The sequence below is a fragment of the Stigmatopora argus genome, chromosome 3, assembly GCF_051989625.1.
Source record: "Stigmatopora argus isolate UIUO_Sarg chromosome 3, RoL_Sarg_1.0, whole genome shotgun sequence".
Lineage (NCBI taxonomy): Eukaryota > Metazoa > Chordata > Actinopteri > Syngnathiformes > Syngnathidae > Stigmatopora > Stigmatopora argus.
Genome location: NC_135389.1, coordinates 3,703,570 through 3,721,540, shown reverse-complemented (window position 1 = coordinate 3,721,540; position 17,971 = coordinate 3,703,570). Strand labels below are relative to the sequence as shown.

At 42.3% G+C, this 17,971-nt stretch overlaps 1 protein-coding gene across 3 annotated transcripts in view; it reads right to left on the bottom strand.

Moving 5' to 3' along the window:
• The window catches only part of bcar1 (BCAR1 scaffold protein, Cas family member), a 41,630-nt gene that overhangs the window by 11,216 nt on the left and 12,443 nt on the right, over nucleotides 1-17,971 (bottom strand). For all 3 annotated transcript variants that reach the window (XM_077596928.1, XM_077596929.1, XM_077596930.1), the window contains exons 2-4: nucleotides 11,436-12,089; nucleotides 2,939-3,088; nucleotides 19-372 (exon numbers count right to left, since the gene is read on the bottom strand). In XM_077596928.1, coding sequence (XP_077453054.1) covers nucleotides 19-372; nucleotides 2,939-3,088; nucleotides 11,436-12,089 — 1,158 coding nt within the window. The remainder of the gene's footprint in view (nucleotides 1-18; nucleotides 373-2,938; nucleotides 3,089-11,435; nucleotides 12,090-17,971) is intronic.

Sequence of the window (17,971 nt, the reverse complement as noted above, 5' to 3'; positions counted from 1 at the left end):
TGTAAGTCTATCCCCTACCTGTGGTGGTACGTCATAGACATTTGCGCATTCCCGCTCTTCTTGCTCTCTTGGGATGTCATACACATCCATAGTAGGTTCACCTACAGCTGGAAAGCTGTATATCTCCTGAGCCAGATTGGTAGCTTTTTCTTTTTTGCCATGTTTTTTGGATAATGTAAGGGGTGGGACGTCATATACCTCTGCAGAAATTGCTTTGTGGTCTTCATTTAGACTACTAACCATGTACTGGCCAGGAAGTGTAGGCGCTTGGAGTTTCTCTTTGGTCAAATGAGAGGGCACATCATAGGTCTCTTCTTTTGTAAGATGAGTGACAGAAATATTTTTACTAACTGTGGGTGGGAAATCATAAACCTAGAAATAAAAACAGAGAAAATATGTATTTGAACAATCGTTCAATTCAGAATTTTTAAATTTTAATTTCACAGGGTTCTCATAAACATTCCCTGATAAACAAATACATTTATAAATATACTGTTCATAGTTTCTTTGACAACAATATACTACAAATACACTTATACATACATAAAGAAATAACATGGCTGCAACAACAAAAAGTTAAAAGTTAATTTTCTCTCTACGGGACACCCCAGGTGAATGTCAACATAAATAAAAAAATTGATTGGTTCACTCCCGATGAGTCATCACCCTTCGTGGTGGTGAGGTTTGTGTGTCCCAGTGATCCTCAGAGCTATGTTGTCTGGGGCTTTGTGCCCCTGGTAGGGTCACCCATGGCAAACTGGTCTGAGGTGAGGAACCCAGAGCTGTCAAGCTCCATCGACCCCATTTCAGGAGTACTCTTGTCCCATTTCCGGAGTTTTCCGGGGTTATTGCAATTCACGCAAAATCGATATAAAATGTAAAAAAAAAATAACGTAGGACGATTCAAATCGAACTGTTATTATCATGTTTTTACAATAATTGAAATATTGTGTTTTTGCTAACTATTGAAAAAGCATAGCATAATGAAAATACGTTTATCTTTGTGTTTGGCTCCTTTTATGCGCGTTTTACTGTCAATAATTCCACCATGTGTCACGCTGAAGTCGCACATGCATGTTGTGCAATGTGCAAATGTCGGTCCTTTTGGAGACGGCCTCAACATCCTCCATTTTGCGCTTGTTCCGAGGAGGCACATTCATAAGACTTACCAGTGCTGTGTACGCCTACTTCCTTTAGAACAGTGGTTCCTTACCTGGGTTCGATCGAACCCTAGGGGTTCGGTGGACCCTCTGCCACGGAGGTCAAGACACATCGACTCATCATGTCTATTCACGATAACATGCCCCGCTTGACCATCACTGGCTGCAGATGATCATGTGACATTTATTGGCCAATAAGTGCTGAAAGGAATTTATTTATCTTGAAATTTAAAAAAAATCATATTTTATTTTACACTAAAGTAGGGTTCGGTGAATGTGCATATGAAACTGGTGGGGTTCAGCAGCTCCGACAAGGTGAAGAACCCCTGCTTTAGAACAACCCCGGAAATGATAGAATTTGTTTCAAAACAAAACACAGGGGTTTTAGTCAGCCTTAATAATACTTACTACCCTTGTGAAAAAAATGAAAACTAAAATGTTAAAGCTACCTATACAATTGATTCCAAATAGATTGCCATGCTGAAGTCGCACAAGACGAATGATTCGTCAGATTTTGTAATTCGGATGATTCACTATGCACTCATGTTAGCAAATTCTTCCGCTTTACAGTGCAATTGAATCAAGAAGGCAGAAGCCGTAGCAATGGTGTGATTTCCGAGGCATTTAAATTGGAAATTTGGTACTTTTCCGAAATGGTTGCTTAAAAAAATGTAAGTGACAATTTTTGGGGGATTTTAGGGAGGTTGTATGGGGTCCCGGTGTTTGCGTTGTATTTCCGGGTTAACCCCAGAAATTCAGGGGTAGTTGGTAGCTCTGGGGACCAGACAAAGAATGGCTCAGAAGACCTCTTATGAGGAGAAACATTGTTGAATGGCGTGTATGTGTGTGTGTGTATACAGTAGGGCAAAGTATTTAGTCAACCACCAATTGTGCAAGTTCTCCTACTTGAAAAGATTAGAGAGGCCTGTAATTGTCAACATGGGTCAACCTCAACCATGAGAGACAGAATGTGGAAAAAAACCCTGAAAATCCCATTGTTTGATATTTAAAGAATTTATTTCCAAATTATTATTTGCCCCGCCTCCACCCTGACTGCACGGCAACACGCTCGTAACATAACATAAACAAATTTAAATGAACTTGGATTATGATGCAGACACACTCAAAAATAAAATTTATCTAACCTTACACTAAACTTAATTCTAATTTTGTTTTACATTTTGATACCTTTCTTCTCCCGGCCGGGTTGGCTCTATTTGCCCCGCCTCCACCCTGACTTTCACATGCAACCTATCGATTGTTTCCTTTTGTATTCCCTTCAAAATATTCCCAAAACGATGCACACAAATGTCCTCACAATAGGATAACGCACGACCACTTGCCAACGAGAAGTAGTATATACGCCATTCACACTGACTAACGGGAAAAAAACACTGAAAAAATGCAACGCTCCGCCCAGTGCTCGCAGAGACATTACAAAGAGGGAGTTGCGACCAGTGAGACATTACACGAGAGAGTTGGGTGGAGAGAGACAGTGGCCATGATGTATGAGCAGCCTGTCTGCTCGTATATCAAAATTTGTCTAGAATCTCGAGATAAATATTTGCTCAAAATTTTACTCGTATCTCAAATTGCTCGTATGTCGGGGCTTTCGTATGTCGAGGTACAACTGTATTAATTTCTCTTCAAACATGTTATTTTGGAATTGATGTATCGTTTTGTGTGTGGTGTGTCAAGAAATTATACATGGGTAGATGGACAAATAGATGTTATTATTTACAAGGTGTTGTCTTCCACGTTAAATGCTGCTCACTAACCTGAGTGTTGTATTTGTCACGGATGGGAGGCACATCATATACATCCTGCTGAGTTGAAAATGGATGCCTGGGTGGTATATCATACTTATCATGGTCCTTCTTCATTGTATCATATGCATAGACTGAGTCTTCTTGAGTAGCAGTACCTCCCTTAAGAAAAAATGTGAGAAAAGGAATACAAATTAAAGAAAAAAAACACGATGGATCATGCCTGATAACGTCTATACAGAGCTGCAGACCTCCGTCGACCCCATTTCAGGAGTAACCTTGTCCCATTTCCGGAGCTTGTCCGGAGTGAATGCGATTCACTCAAAATCGATATGAAATGTAAAAAAAAATAGCTTAGGAGAATTTAAATTAAAACTGTTATTATCATGTTTTTACATTAATTGAAATATTGTGTTTTTGCAAACTGTTGAAAAAGAACATCATAATGAAAATATGTTTATCTTTGTGTTTGGGTCCTTCTACATGCGTTTTAAAGTCAGTAATTCCACCCTTTGTCACGCTGAGGTCGCACTTGCATGTTGTGCAATGTGCAAATGCCGGTCCTTTTGGAGACCGCTTCAACATGGCATATTTTGTCGAATACGAACCAATAAACTTCTGCGAGTGGCTGGGTTTCTTATTAAAAGTTAAATCCAAATTGCCATCCATTTTGCACTTATCCCGAGCAGGCATATTGATAAAACTTAGCAGTGCTGTCTACTACTACTTCCTTTAGAACAACCCCGGAAATGATAGGATGCAACCGATTCCGAATCGATTGTCACGCCGAAGTCGCAAAGACGAATCATTTGTCAGAACTTGTAACTCGAATGACTCACAATGCACTCGTGTAACCGAATTCATCCGGTTTACAGTGCAGTTGAATCTAATGCGGAAGTAAGATGGCAATTTTGTGTGTTCAACCAGCCTACTATGTATGTTTCTGCAATGTGGAAGGAAACCGGAGCACTGTGATCCTTCACCACTTCACGGCTTCAGTACATCGCATTTTTTATATTAAGTATTACACAAAAGTTCTGTTTAAAATTCCCGCTCAAACTCACAAGCAGAAGACAGGAGATGGAAAAATGGCAGAAGTCAGGGCACCACTTCTTCAGTGCTGAGATGGGTGGCACTCGGCGCAAAAAAAGAAGCAAAATTTCACCATAGAAGAACGATGCGCCGAATAATACAAAAAGCCGAGAAGGAAGTTGTCTTGCCTTTTGCCCTTTTCTTTGGATTACATTTCGCATCTTGCACACAAAGACCATGTCGAGCCTATTTCAGCATTGTTTGGATTTTGAATCTCATTCCATCTCATTTTCTGGAGCCAATCCCAGCTGTCTCCGGGCCAGAGGCGGAGGACACCCTGTATCGGTGGCCAACCGATCGCAGGGCACAAGGAGCTGGATAACCATGCACACTCACACCCATATCTAGGGGCAATTTAGAGTGTCCAATCAGCCTTCATGCATGGTTTTTGGAATTTGGCATAACTCCATACAGGTGGACATGACCCGGATTTGAACCCAAGACCCCAGAGCTCTGAGGCCAACGTGCTAACCACTCGCTCCACCAAGCCGCCCTGGATTTTGAATTACCGTTGAAAATGCCCCTTGCATCATCTAGGGCACGTGTCAAACCGATTCTGCCGAGGGCCGCAGTGGGTCCTGGTCTTTGTTCCAACCGATCCAGTGCCGACATTTTAACCAATCAGGTGTCTTCTAAAATAAGTAGCACCTGACTTTAATTGACTCATTACACTTGCAAAACGTATCCTCTTGTTGAGTTGGAATGAAAACCTGCACCCACTGTGGCCCTTTGAGGACCGGTTTGAAACCCCTGATCTAGAGCATCATAAATCTATCAGGTGTTTCATCAAGAACGAAGAAGCCGCATTCGGAAAATGGCAATGATTTATTTTTCCAAGGACACCAAGCAACACAGATGCCCTGTACAAGAGGGGCCAGAGCCGCCTCTACCTACTGAGGAGTCTACGGTCCTTTGGAGTGTGCAGGACACTGCTGAGGACTTTCTACGACACTGTGGTGGCCTCTGCAGTGTTTTATGCAGTGCTTTGTTGGGGATCCGGGAGCACGGAGAGGGACAGGAACAGGCTGAATAAGCTGGTCAGGAGGGCCAGCTCTGTTCTGGGCTGTCCTTTGGACTCTGTGGAGGAAGTGGGAGAGCGGAGGATGCTGACCAGGATGATGTCCATCATGGACAGCACCTCCCACCCCCTGCATGAGTCTGTGGAGTCCCTCCGAAGCTCCTTTAGCAATAGACTGCGGCACCCTCATTGCAGGAAGGAGCGCTTCCGCAGATCCTTCCTCCCATCAGCTGTCAGGCTCTTTAACAAAAAAATGGCTTTGTGTTAAGACCTACCGTATGCATGCATGTACATTTATGTGTATGTATGTATGTATATATGTCCTAAGCAACACGCTTATTTGATTATATATTTATTCATGTATTTATTTCTTGACCTACTTATTACCTATCTATTACCTATCTATTTATGTCTAAAATGCCTTTCCTATTCCTGCATCCTCACCCTCTTGCCACTGGAACAACGAAATTTCCCGAATACGGGATGAATAAAGTTATCCAATCCAATCCAATCCAAGTGGTAACCACTAGGAATAAAATAAAATCATTAAAATAGAGCATGCCCTACCAGTCTGGATCTCAGACTTTAGGGAGAAGATACCTCTGGATATCAACATGATTAGGACCAAAGCAAAGACAATAGCTGAACTCCCGACAAAGACAGTGAAGATGAACCTCAACCTCGTACTAATGCTGCTAGTGAGCTTTGTTGTTTTATTGCAAGCAAGGGCTGGTTTGAAAAGTTTAAGAAAAGGTATGGTCTCCCAAGCATTTTGCTGTATGGAGAGACCTCCTCAGCAGACCAAGAGTCAGCGAAACGGTACATCAAGGAAGAGTTCCCTCACATAATTCAGGAGAATGGTTATCTTCTGGAGTTTTTAACATGGATGAGACTGGCCTTTTTTGCAGGAGGATGCCTTTCTGGACATTCTTATTCACAGATGAACTGAAAGTGCCAAGGTTCAAGGTTCAAAAGGATCGACTGCCTGACGCTCATCATGGGTGGGAATTCTGCTGGTTGCTTCATGGTAAAGCCAGCCTTAATCTACAAGTTCGACCATCCTCTTGCTTTAAAAAACAAGAACAAAGCCTTGATACCTGTCTACTGGATGAGCAACAGGAAAGCCTGGATCACGAAAGCCCTCACAAAGGACTAGTTCTTAAACGGCTTCATCCGCAAATAATGGACTTGGGCTAAAACTCCCATTAACCTGTTATTTTGGATTTACATCAAGCGGAGAGGAACAACTTTCGCTATGAGTACAGACGGTATTTATAGTAATTACCATATTTTTATATATAGTATATATTTATAGATATTAATACATTAGTCTTTTCATATACTTATAACTGTAATAATGGAGAAACTTTTCCTCAGTTCTATTTATACAGTAATTTCTATGGAGTGTAATGCCTCATAATTCCTCATAGCCGCCGTTCAAAGCGGCTGCTAGTTGCAGTAGCTCCCTATACCCTCACTCGTATTCTGTTTTTAGGGCTTTTTTATCCTTTATTTTTACGTTTTATTGTCTCTTAGGATTTTACTTGTTACTTTGCTTTATATATTATATTCCAAACTTTAATGTTTTAAAACTTTACTTTCAAGACTCTACTCCAAGACTCAAGTTGTGCGAGAGGCAGTCTTTGAGCTATTAGTTTAGTTTATCTTTGCGAATTCTGGACATTATATTTTTACCCACTCAGCCATGCCTCCGCTGTTTTACACAAAGGATCAGCTGTTAGCGCTACGCAACACCTGGATTCCCCTGGACCTCCCCGCGGAGTTAAAGAGGAAGAGAAGAGGATGCAGAGCTGGATGAAAATGTCAGGAGAGAAAGCGACGCTTCAGACCCAGCATTCCATCTATTATTATGGGGAACGTAAGATCTCTCCCCAATAAGATGGAAGAGCTAACGGCGCTGACCAAACAACAACGACAATATCGGAATATCTGCATTATGTGCTTCACGGAGACCTGGCTGAATGAACCAATTCCGGACTCTCTCGTCTCCTTGGACGGTTTACAGCTGGTGAGGGCGGACAGAGATGCTGAGGAGAGCGGTAGGAAGAAAGGGGGGGGGGACTAGCTGTTTTTATTAATAGTAGATGGTGCAGCCCCGGGCACATTACTGTGAAGGAGTGACTCTGCACTCGAGATATCGAGCTAGTAGCTGTTAGCATCAGGCCGTTTTACATCCCCCGGGAGTTCTCGCACGTTATCATAATAACTGCGTATATACGTCCCTCGGCCGATGCGACAGTCGCCCGCGAGCTGCTTCACGCCACTGTGTCCCGGCTGCAAACGTCACACCCCCAGTCTCTCCTTCTTATCTCTGGTGATTTTAACCATGCTCCCTTGGCTTCTACTCTCCCCACCTTCACTCAGTATGTGAAGTGCCACACCAGGGAACAAAAAACTCTGGACCTGCTGTATGCCAACACAAAGGAGGCATACAGCTCAGTCCCCCTCCCCCCACTGGGCCGCTCAGACCACAACCTGGTCCATCTGATCCCCACCTACATCCCTATGGTGAGGAAAATAAAACCTACCACGAGGATCATACAAAGATGGACCGAGGAGACCAGCATGGTACTGAGGGACTGTTTTGAGACCACTGACTGGGAGGTGCTGTGCAATTCACATGGTAACGACATTGACAGCTTGACCCACTGCATCACAGATTATATTAACTTCTGTGTTGAGAACATTGTACCCTCCAAGAAGGTCCGTTGTTTCTCCAACAATAAGCCGTGGGTCACCAGGGATCTAAGGGCCCTCCTGAACAAGAAAAAGAGGGCTTTAAGGTCTGGGGAGAAAGAGAGCCTGAAAATGGTCCAGAAGGAGCTGAAGAGAGAGCTAAGGAAGGGTAAGACCATCTACAGGAGGAAGCTGGAGAACCAACTCCAGAGAGGCAACACCAAAGAGGTCTGGAGGAGCTTGAGGACCATTTCGGGCCATGGAGGCAACGGCGAGAGAGACCCGGAGTCTGGCGGCAGGGAGTGGGCCAATGAACTGAATCAGTTCTTTAACAGATTCAGTCCTGCCCCCACTCCCCTGACCCCCCAGACCAGAAGCAACGCTCCCCCCTCGTTCTCCTCCTCCTCCTCCTCTTCCTCCCCCTCTTCCACCGGTCTCTGCATTACTGTCGATCAGGTGATAAAACAGCTAAAGAAGATCGAGGCAAGGAAGGCTACCGGTCCAGACGGCCTCAGCTCCAGACTACTGAGAGAGTGTGCGGATCAGCTTGGTATAGTGATTCTGCATATGTTCAACCTCAGCCTCACTCTGCAGAAGGTCCCCACCTAGTGGAAAACTTCCTGTGTGGTCCCAGTTCCTAAGACTGCGTACCCCAGGGAGCCAAACCACTTTGGGCCGGTAGCATTAACCTCTCACCTGATCAAGACATTGGAGAGAATCATCCTCAATCACCTCAGCCCCCTGATGAATGCAGAGCTGGACCCTCTGCAGTTCGCCTATCGTCCAGGTATTGGTGTGGAAGATGCTACCACCTACCTGATGCACAGGTCTCTTTCACACCTGGAGAACACGGGAAGCACGCTGAGAATGATGTTTTTTGACCTCTCCAGTGCGTTCAACACCATTCAGCCGGTCCTACTGAGAGGGAAACTGGAAGAGGCTGGAGTAAGGAACCACCTAGCCGCATGGATCATCGACTTCCTCACTGACAGACCACAATATGTGAGACTCCAGGACTGTATGTCTGATGTGGTAGCTTGCAGCACGGGGGCCCCACAAGGCACAGTGCTCTCCCCACTCCTCTTCTCCCTCTACACATCGGATTTCCAACATAATACAGACACCTGCCACCTCCAGAAGTTCTCTGACGACACCGCTATTATTGGACGAGTGACGGACGGGAACGACCTGGAGTACAGGGGAGTCATCACAGCCTTTGTTGACTGGTGTAGACAAAACCACCTCTACATCAACACCAGTAAGACAAAGGAAATGGTCATCGATTTTCGGAGGAATCCTCAACAGACCACTCAGGTGAACATCCAGGGTACAGACATTGAAATCGTGGAGAATTTTAAGTACCTGGGTGTTCACCTCAACAACAAACTAGATTGGTCCACAAACATAGATGCCCTGTACAAAAGGGGCCACAGCCGCCTCTACCTACTGAGGAGTCTACGGTCCTTTGGAGTGTGCAGGACACTGCTGAGGACTTTCTACGACACTGTGGTGGCATCTACAGTTTTTTATGCAGTACTCTGTTGGGGATGCGGGAGCACGGAGAGGGACAGGAACAGGCTGAATAAGCTGGTCAGGAGGGCCAGCTCTGTTCTGGGCTGTCCTCTGGACTCTGTGGAGGAAGTGGGAGAGCGGAGAATGCTGACCAGGATGATGTCCATCATGGACAGCACCTCCCACCCCCTGCATGAGTCTGTGGAGTCCCTCCGAAGCTCCTTTAGCAATAGACTGCGGCACCCTCATTGCAGGAAGGAGCGCTTCCGCAGATCCTTCCTCCCATCAGCTGTCAGGCTCTTCAACAAAAAAATGGCTGTGTTGAGACCTACCGTATGCATGCATGTATATTTATGTGTATGTATGTATATATGTGCTAAGCAACACGCTTATTTATTCATATATTTATTCATGTATTTATTTATTAACTTACTTTTACCTATCTATTTATGTCTAAAATGCCTTTCCCATTCCTGCATCCTCACCCTCTTGCTACTGTGACAACAAAATTTCCCGAATACGGGATGAATAAAGTTATCCAATCCAATATCTGGCGATACGATTCGTATCACATTTCATGTTTTGATTGGATCCGGATACTACATTTTAAGACAATAATTGCGATATTTGTATGTCACTTTGGACAAAAAAATGAAATGAATTTATTTATGGGAACTCATTATTCTCAGTTTTTACAAGAGGTCAATGGATGTGAGACTTTTACAGGCTGATACCGATATCTGAAGCCTATTTTTTTTCTTAAAAACTGATTTGGTTATGAAAGTCAATTTAAAAATAAAAAAAGCTGGTTCAAAAAGGCATTCACAATACACACGGGAGTACCACTAATTGTAGTGGATTTGATTACAAAATCTCGCACGGCCAAAATTATAAACAAAACGCATGTTCCCATGCCGCCTCGTGGTGTAGAGGTTCACTCGCCTGACATCGGTGACGCGAGTGGTTAGAGCGTTGGCTTCACAGCTCTGGGGTTCTGGGTTCAAATCCAAGTCACGTCCACCAGTGTGGTGTTTGCCTGCATGGGTTTCCTCTGGGTACTTCGGTTTCCTCCCACATTCCAAATACATGCATGGTAGGCTGATTGGACACTCTAAATTGCCCCTAGGTATGGGTGTGAGTGTGCATGGTCGTCTGTCTCCTTGTGCCCTGCGATCGGCTGGCCACCGATTCAGGGTGTCCCCCGCCTCTGGCCCAGAGTCAGCTGGGATAAACTCCAGCACCCCCCACGAGCCTAAAGAGGATGAAGCGGTGCAGAAAATGAGATGAGATGAGATGAGACTCTAATACAACTTTTTAATGTAGCATTTTTTTTCAATTCATGACGGCAAACTACTTTTATTTTTACTTACTTTTGTTTTATTTTTTGTTTTGGATTCGGATTCAGAAGGCAGTTTGGAATGTCCACATGTACATTGGCGAAGCATATTGTAATATTCCTCCTGCACATCCATTTCCAATATTATCCTAATCTACTTTTTCTAGCTTTTTGACTCAAATTTGCATGATAAGTCATCAATCAATAATACTTCATTGTTATTAAAACAAAGCACTTAATTTCATTGATCTTTCTTCTGTTTGTCTCACAATTTTTTGTGTCATCAATTGTAATTAGAGAGATCAAAAAGTTCCAACAATGCCAATTTTAAGAAAAAACTGCAATTACCGTCAATGGTCCCATATTGCAACGACAAACCACGGAGAGTCTGCGAACCATAGTTTTGAGCGGAATCCTTTTCTCGTCTGCTCAAAAGATTATTTACCCTTGCCCCCTCCTCTGTTTCCTACACTTTACTTAGTATTTATTCCACCAATATAATTCACTTGTAATTCCCTCAACCTATCCAACTGCTAGTGTACCATCATATTTATTAATTAGAATATAGTATTGTCCGTATTATAGTATTGAGATGAGATGAGACAAGTTGGTCAACATGCTCAGTTCTTGGCAAACTCTGTGGAGTTATTTTGGCAAGACACGGAGTTATCGTTTCAAACAGTTTAAGAATCGATAAGAAAGTTTTGTGCAATGTGAGGTCAAAGAATATTTTTTTTAAACACCTTCAGTAATTTTGGTCTAAATTTTCATCCCGTATCGCATTGCCTCCTGCAAATTGGTTTATCTGACTCTGCTTCACTAAACCAAACTCAATTAGACAGTTTCTCGCTTACCTTACCAAGTGGAGTGCTATTCTCCCAGATCTTCTTTTCAAGAGATGGGGGAACCTGGTACACATCCTTTCCACTGCCTGGTACAACAGAATAAGCTGCCTGGGTAAGCCCTGGGTTTTGCTCAACACTTAAAGGTGGCACTTGGTATACATCCTCCCCAGATATTTCAGACTGAATTTGTGCTAATGCTGGGACCTTAATGTTGAGTTCTGGCTTGACATTACGCGGAGGTAAACACTGGCCAGAAGGTATGTGGTACAGACTTTGTGGGCTTGGCTTTGTCGCATGCGAAGGAGGAATCATGTAGACAGACTCTGATGTGGAAGAAAGTGATGGCAATTGTGTGTGAGGAGCTGCTGTCAGTTGATTAGGACCACTTTGTGGAAGAGGTCTCATCATCTGGGAAGTGGAACAGGCTGAAGTTGGCTCGGTAATGCAAGGAGTTCCATGATTTTGCTGTCTATCATACATGCCCATAAGGACTTTAAGACGGTTGCCAGGGACAATGCCTTGGCGACCGTGAAGTGAACAGAGCCACCAGCCATCTAGTCCTTGTGCGTCCCGTTCCAACACGGTTAGAATGTCACCCTTACGGAAGGATAGCTCATCTGGAGACTCAGCAGCATTGTCATACAGAGCCTTAGCCAGGACATTCTGCAACAGGTATAAAACAAATAATTAACAGTTTAAAATTAGTTCAGAATTGAAATATATATATTTTTTCTTAACTTCAAAGGAAACTAAAAAGTCAAACATCTTCCAGATTTTATAAAATATATTTACATAACCAAATTATTCTGTTCAAAAAGGAAAGGCTGGGTGGGTACCATGAATGCACATAATGCTATGAACAAAAATGCTTACAATTGAAACATCTGTAACTGGCAAATTTCAATTGAAATAGTGGCCATCAAACATGCCGGTGAATACTATTCTCATTTCTTCAGGTCCTTCAGTCACAGGGAAAAAGTTAGGGTTTCTATAAAACACCCATAAACTGACCCAAGCCTAGCATGTGCGGAAGGCCCTCAAATTTTGTGGTTACCCCAGCTCGTCTCTTATGCAGTTAAAACAGAGACGGTAAAGCTCTCCCTTTTTTCTCGCATACTGGTGTATGGGGGCGGGGCATGACTTAATTCAGAGAAATGACGGCGATGGCAAAAGACAGAAGCGAGTAATGCAACACAAGGCCAAAAGAAACAAGAACCAAGAACAATGTCATTCATTTTATTTTTATCACATGTTTTCATTTCAAGTAGGATGGCGAAATTGAAAAACCTGCACTAGTTTCGGTGAAAACGCAGTATAAGAGCCACTTTTCAAACACATCCAAGATGGCGGCACAGGAAGCTTCAAGCTCTCCCTACTTGTGCACACTGTCAGGTTTGCTGTTAGACATCCACAAAAGCATGCATAAAGAAATTGGAAAGACACCACTTTTGAATTTTCACTTGCAAGGAGGACGGATGTTTAGGACCGCTTGTCGCAGTTCCTCAATGGTGTGGTGCCCTTTCTTTTGTCCAGGAACTATTTTTACTGAGTACAGTATTTAAAGTACAGTGGTACCTCGACATACGATCTTAATCCGTTACGGGACTGTGATCGTATGATGAGATTCTCGTAACTCGAGCGGACGTTTCCCATTGAAATGAATGGGAAACAAATAAATTCGTTCCAACCCACTTATATTAATCCAAGTTAATTTAAATTTGTTTGTTCCGTTTACGAGTGCGTTGTCGTGGAAAAAAAAACGAACCCCCCCAAACGTCTCTGTCTCCCGTTGGCGAAATCTGCCCAATTTTAGTTAGATTAAACACATTTTATTACTATTAAACCACTAGTTATGTGTTACTTTGTTAATAGATGGCGGATTAGAAGAAATAAAACATTTTTTCCAATCCAATATCCTGTTTTTGGTGTTTTTTCAGAGAGTTGGAACGAATTAATTTGTTTTCCATTCATTTCAATGGGAAACGTCCGCTCGAGTTACGAGAATCTCGTCATACGATCTCAGTCCCGGAACGGATTAAGATCATATGTCGAGGTACCACTGGTATTTAATTAAAAATATATATACATTATATTTAGATATTAATACATTACAGTCTTTTCATATGCTTATAACTGTAATATTTAATACATACACTTTTTGATCATTGTACTCGTGTACTTGTATTTTTGTATAGGCGTGAAAACATGTAGTATGGTATGTAGTAATAATTGGGATGATCCTACTTTGCGACCATGTCTGGTGTACAGTATCCGTGATATTCGAGAGATTACTGGAATTGAGACATGCTTTTTTGCTTTGTTTTGATGACTAATAAATGTGTAAACGGAACTATAGCCTCTTATGCATTCAATTGGTGAAGTTTAAATATACTTGTGGGCCGAGAGCACGGATGAATGGAACGGTAAATGAATTTGTTGCATATCGCGTCAAGCTTATCTCACCCACACACCACAACAGAGAAACATTTACACTTTGAACAAAAGCATTAATTCTCTTTCAATTGTCAAAAACTTGTACACAGAGAGCTGAACACAAATAATAGAAACCCCTCGCCTGTCAGCTATCGTCTCTCACATCCAAAAGGAGGATGAATGAGTGAACACTCCCGCCAGACTTGTCGGCTAACACTTCCGTCCACAATCAATTCCCATCTGGTCTCCACACAATTTGCCAAGGCTCTCTAAGCTTAAAAATACTGCAAACACAAACTAATCACATAGCAAAAAACTATATTTTTTTCAGAACACACGTTTGCTTCAGCAATGATTAACGTCAATTGATATATTGTTTTCACAGAAGGGATCCGTCAATGTTTTTCTTTGAAAATAGGTAAAGACTGCTTTTTAATTCTTGACACCCAAATAAGCACTGCCGAAGATCATCTTTACTTAAACCTGTGTCGACATCCTTTCAAGTCAGATTCACATCACACGATTATCTCTGCACCAAAATCAAGACACCTAAAAAAAGATCACAACATCCTTCCAGTAAACACAAAACAATCCACAGCTTGGACAGACTCCACAGTGCCAAAACGCACGCACACATCTGTAGGAAATACCCAAGCTCACACCAAACATTGCGTCGGTTAGTCTGCAGTAATGTCAATATAAATAATTACAAATGAAGAGATCATTTCCGCAGTGAGTGTAATTTGTAAACAATGACTGCTTTTGCTTTCATTTCACTTGCTCGCTCAATATTTTCCAAAACTTTTCCATCTAACGCATACACTTCAGCATGAGAAAAAAACAATGATAGGGGGAAAGACTCAAGGGTTCAGGTGCATTTTTTCCTTTGTGTATTAAGCTGGCCAGCAAAATCCTAAATTAGTTAACCATAAATAGAGATTTATTTTTTATGTGCATTGGTTTTCTACAACTTTCAATCTTTATCGATTACCGTATTTACTCGCATATAAGCCGCTTTTGTCGGACAAAAAAATGATGACTGAATCGAGGGTACGACTTCTATTCGCATAAAAACACGACATACAAAAAAACTGCAAATTGACGGCGCCGTGACGCGATGACGTCATGACAAAATTGTGCCGTTGCGTGCCCTGTGACGTCGGGACGCAAACAGATAAAACACTAAACAAAATTTATTTTGACGTCTATGAATGAAATTCATGACAAAAATGTATCTTGCATAAAACATAAAACGTTCCCGTCACTGCTCGCTCGGGGCACGGCAATCTTAGTGAGGTCGGGGCGCAGCCATCTTAGTGAGTTCGGGGCGCTGCCGTCTACATTTTCTTCACCAGATGCGAGTAGCCTTGATTTTGAAATAAAACAAAATTCCACCTTGATTTGTTTTCGTTTTATTTCTTGTTCGAAAGTGACAACTATTGGAGTAATATGAACCATCGAAAGAATTGGGATATTTTGACATTAGAAGCATTATGGCTGCCACAACAAGCATCAGGTTCTAATCAAGATAGACTTGTTTCTTTTTTCAAATTGAATAATTTGATATTTTGCATTTACAAAAACTGGCATATTAACTTCCTTATCATATTGACAGTAATATGAACCATCGAAAAAAAATGAGATATTTCGACCTTAGAAGCAATTTGGCCGCCACATCTTAAAGTTCCGATAAGAAAATTGTAATTTATGTCATTAAAAAGCATCGGGTTCTCATCAAGATAGACTTATTTCAAATTGAATAATTTGATATTTTACATTTACAAAGACAGGCATATTAACTTATGATATTGACCCTAATAATGTGCTTTCGATTCATACAGTATCTGAGAAATAACACGTGTGATGATTTTTCTTAAGATTTTCCCTTCAAAGTAACACATTTGTACTCCCTATTAAAACCATGAATATGGAGGTGAAAATTGGGAATCAGGGGGGCGACTTATATGCGAGAAATTGTAAAATTCTAAAATTTCAAGGCAATTTTCAGGGTGCGGCTTATACGCGTGGGCGTCTTATATGCGCGGACGGCTTATATGCGAGTAAATATGGTATGTGATCTATGAAGCGGATAATTTTGTACTGACAATGCACAATGACAGTTGCAGTAATTGTAAACGGTTATCCGGAAACAGAGAAATGTAAGGTGTTTCAGGGCGTGAAATGCACGGGAAACAGGCTCAATGCAGTTAAGATGCCTGCACTTTATACATTTTGTTGTTGTTGTTTTAATGTCAGAAATTTTTGGCACTACAATAATATGAGGTAGGGAACCTAGTCGTGTTAGGGCCTAAAACACATTTTATTGTATGAAGTAGCTGCACAATCGTGGATTGTACAACTATTCAAATATGGTGGAGGACAAGGCTTTTGTTCAGCATAAAAAATTTAACCTTTGGAAAGTGGATGAATTATGCAATACAACATTGGATGCAATATTTTGAACAAATAGCCATTTGTTCTTAATGTGAGGAAAAAGTAGAATCTTAGCATTTTAAACTTGCACATTCCTTTTGGATATGTACATTATCTTTGAACGAAGATTTAAAACAAGCGCAGACTACTAAAATAGGTTTGTCGCAATCGGTTGAAAGTTTTCTTTTACTTTCTACGTAAGATTATATCCATGTTTTTATTGTACCATATATGTAATCAGGGCGGCCTGGCGGATGAGTGGTTAGCGCGTCAGCCTCACAGTTACGGGATCCTGGTTCAAATTCAAGTCGGTCCACATGTGTGGAGTATGCATGTTCACTCTGGGCCTGCGTGGGTTTCCTCCAGGAACTCCGGTTTCCTCCCACATTCCAAAGACATGCATGGTAGGCCGGTTGGACACTCTAACTTGCCTCTAGATTTGAGTTTGAGCATGGATGGTTGTCTGTCTCCTCGTGCCCTGCGATCGGCTGGCCACCGATTCAGGGTGTCCCTCGCCTTTGACCCGGATTCAGCTGGGATAGGCTCCCAGCACCGAATACGGGTTTGTTGTGGGAAAAAGGACAACATGACAATGAAACAGCCAAAAAGCATGCAAGAAAGTCCAAAGTATGGATATTTTGAAGAAAAAAAATTCAAGGGTGTTGTCTGGAGCCTGAAGGCAGCCCGGCGGCTTGAGTGGTTAGCGCATCGGCCTCACAGTTCTGGGGTCCTGGGTTCAAATCCAGGTCGGTCCACCTGTTTGGAGTTCTCGTGTTCTCCCCGGGCCTGCGTGGGTTTCCTCCGGGTATTCCGGTTTCCGCCCACATTCCAAAAACATGCATGCTAGGCTGATTGAACACTCTAAATTGGCCCTAGATATGGGTGAGTGTGCATGGTTGTCCGTTTCCTTGTGCCCTGCGATCCGCTAGCCACCGATTCAGGGCGACCCTCGCCTTTGACCCGGAGTCAGCTGGGATAGGCTCCCAGCACCCCCCGCCACCCTAATGAGGATAAATCGGTTTAGAAAATGAGATGAGATGAGAAACCCAAGTGTACTGCTGGAACACAACAAAAAGCAAAAAGCTGGAGGATCATAAGGTTTTACTGAAGTTTCTGCTTGTCGTGAAGATAGCGGAAGACACATAACAGCATAGACCAGTGTTTCCCAACCAGCGAGCCGCGGCACGCTGGTGTGCCGTGAGCGATGCTCAGTTGTGCCGAGGAAAATTACAAGAAGTCATACATCGTAATAATCCAAGAGAGAAATTTCAATTTTAAGAGATTAAAATCGAACTTTTACAAGGTTAAACTGTAATATGAAATCATAGATTGTACGATAACAAGATTCAAATCGTAATATTATGAGATTAGATTCATTTTGTTGCTAAGTTTTATGTAAACCGGAAGCTCTTTGGTTTTCCGGGCTACAACTTTTGTCGACGTTAAGTCTGTGTGAGCACAAAACGGCTCTTTTCGTAATGATAGGTGGTTGAAGTAATATTGGGAGGGAAAAAGTCATAAATCACGAAATTTAAGTCATTTTCCTGTTTTTACGGTACATGAACCGGAAGTTGTTTGGTTTCAGAGGCATCAACTTTTGGTGACGTAAAGTCTCTGTAAGCACAATACTTTTTGTGTAATATTGAGAGAAAAAGTCAAAAATTAAATAAGGTTAAAAA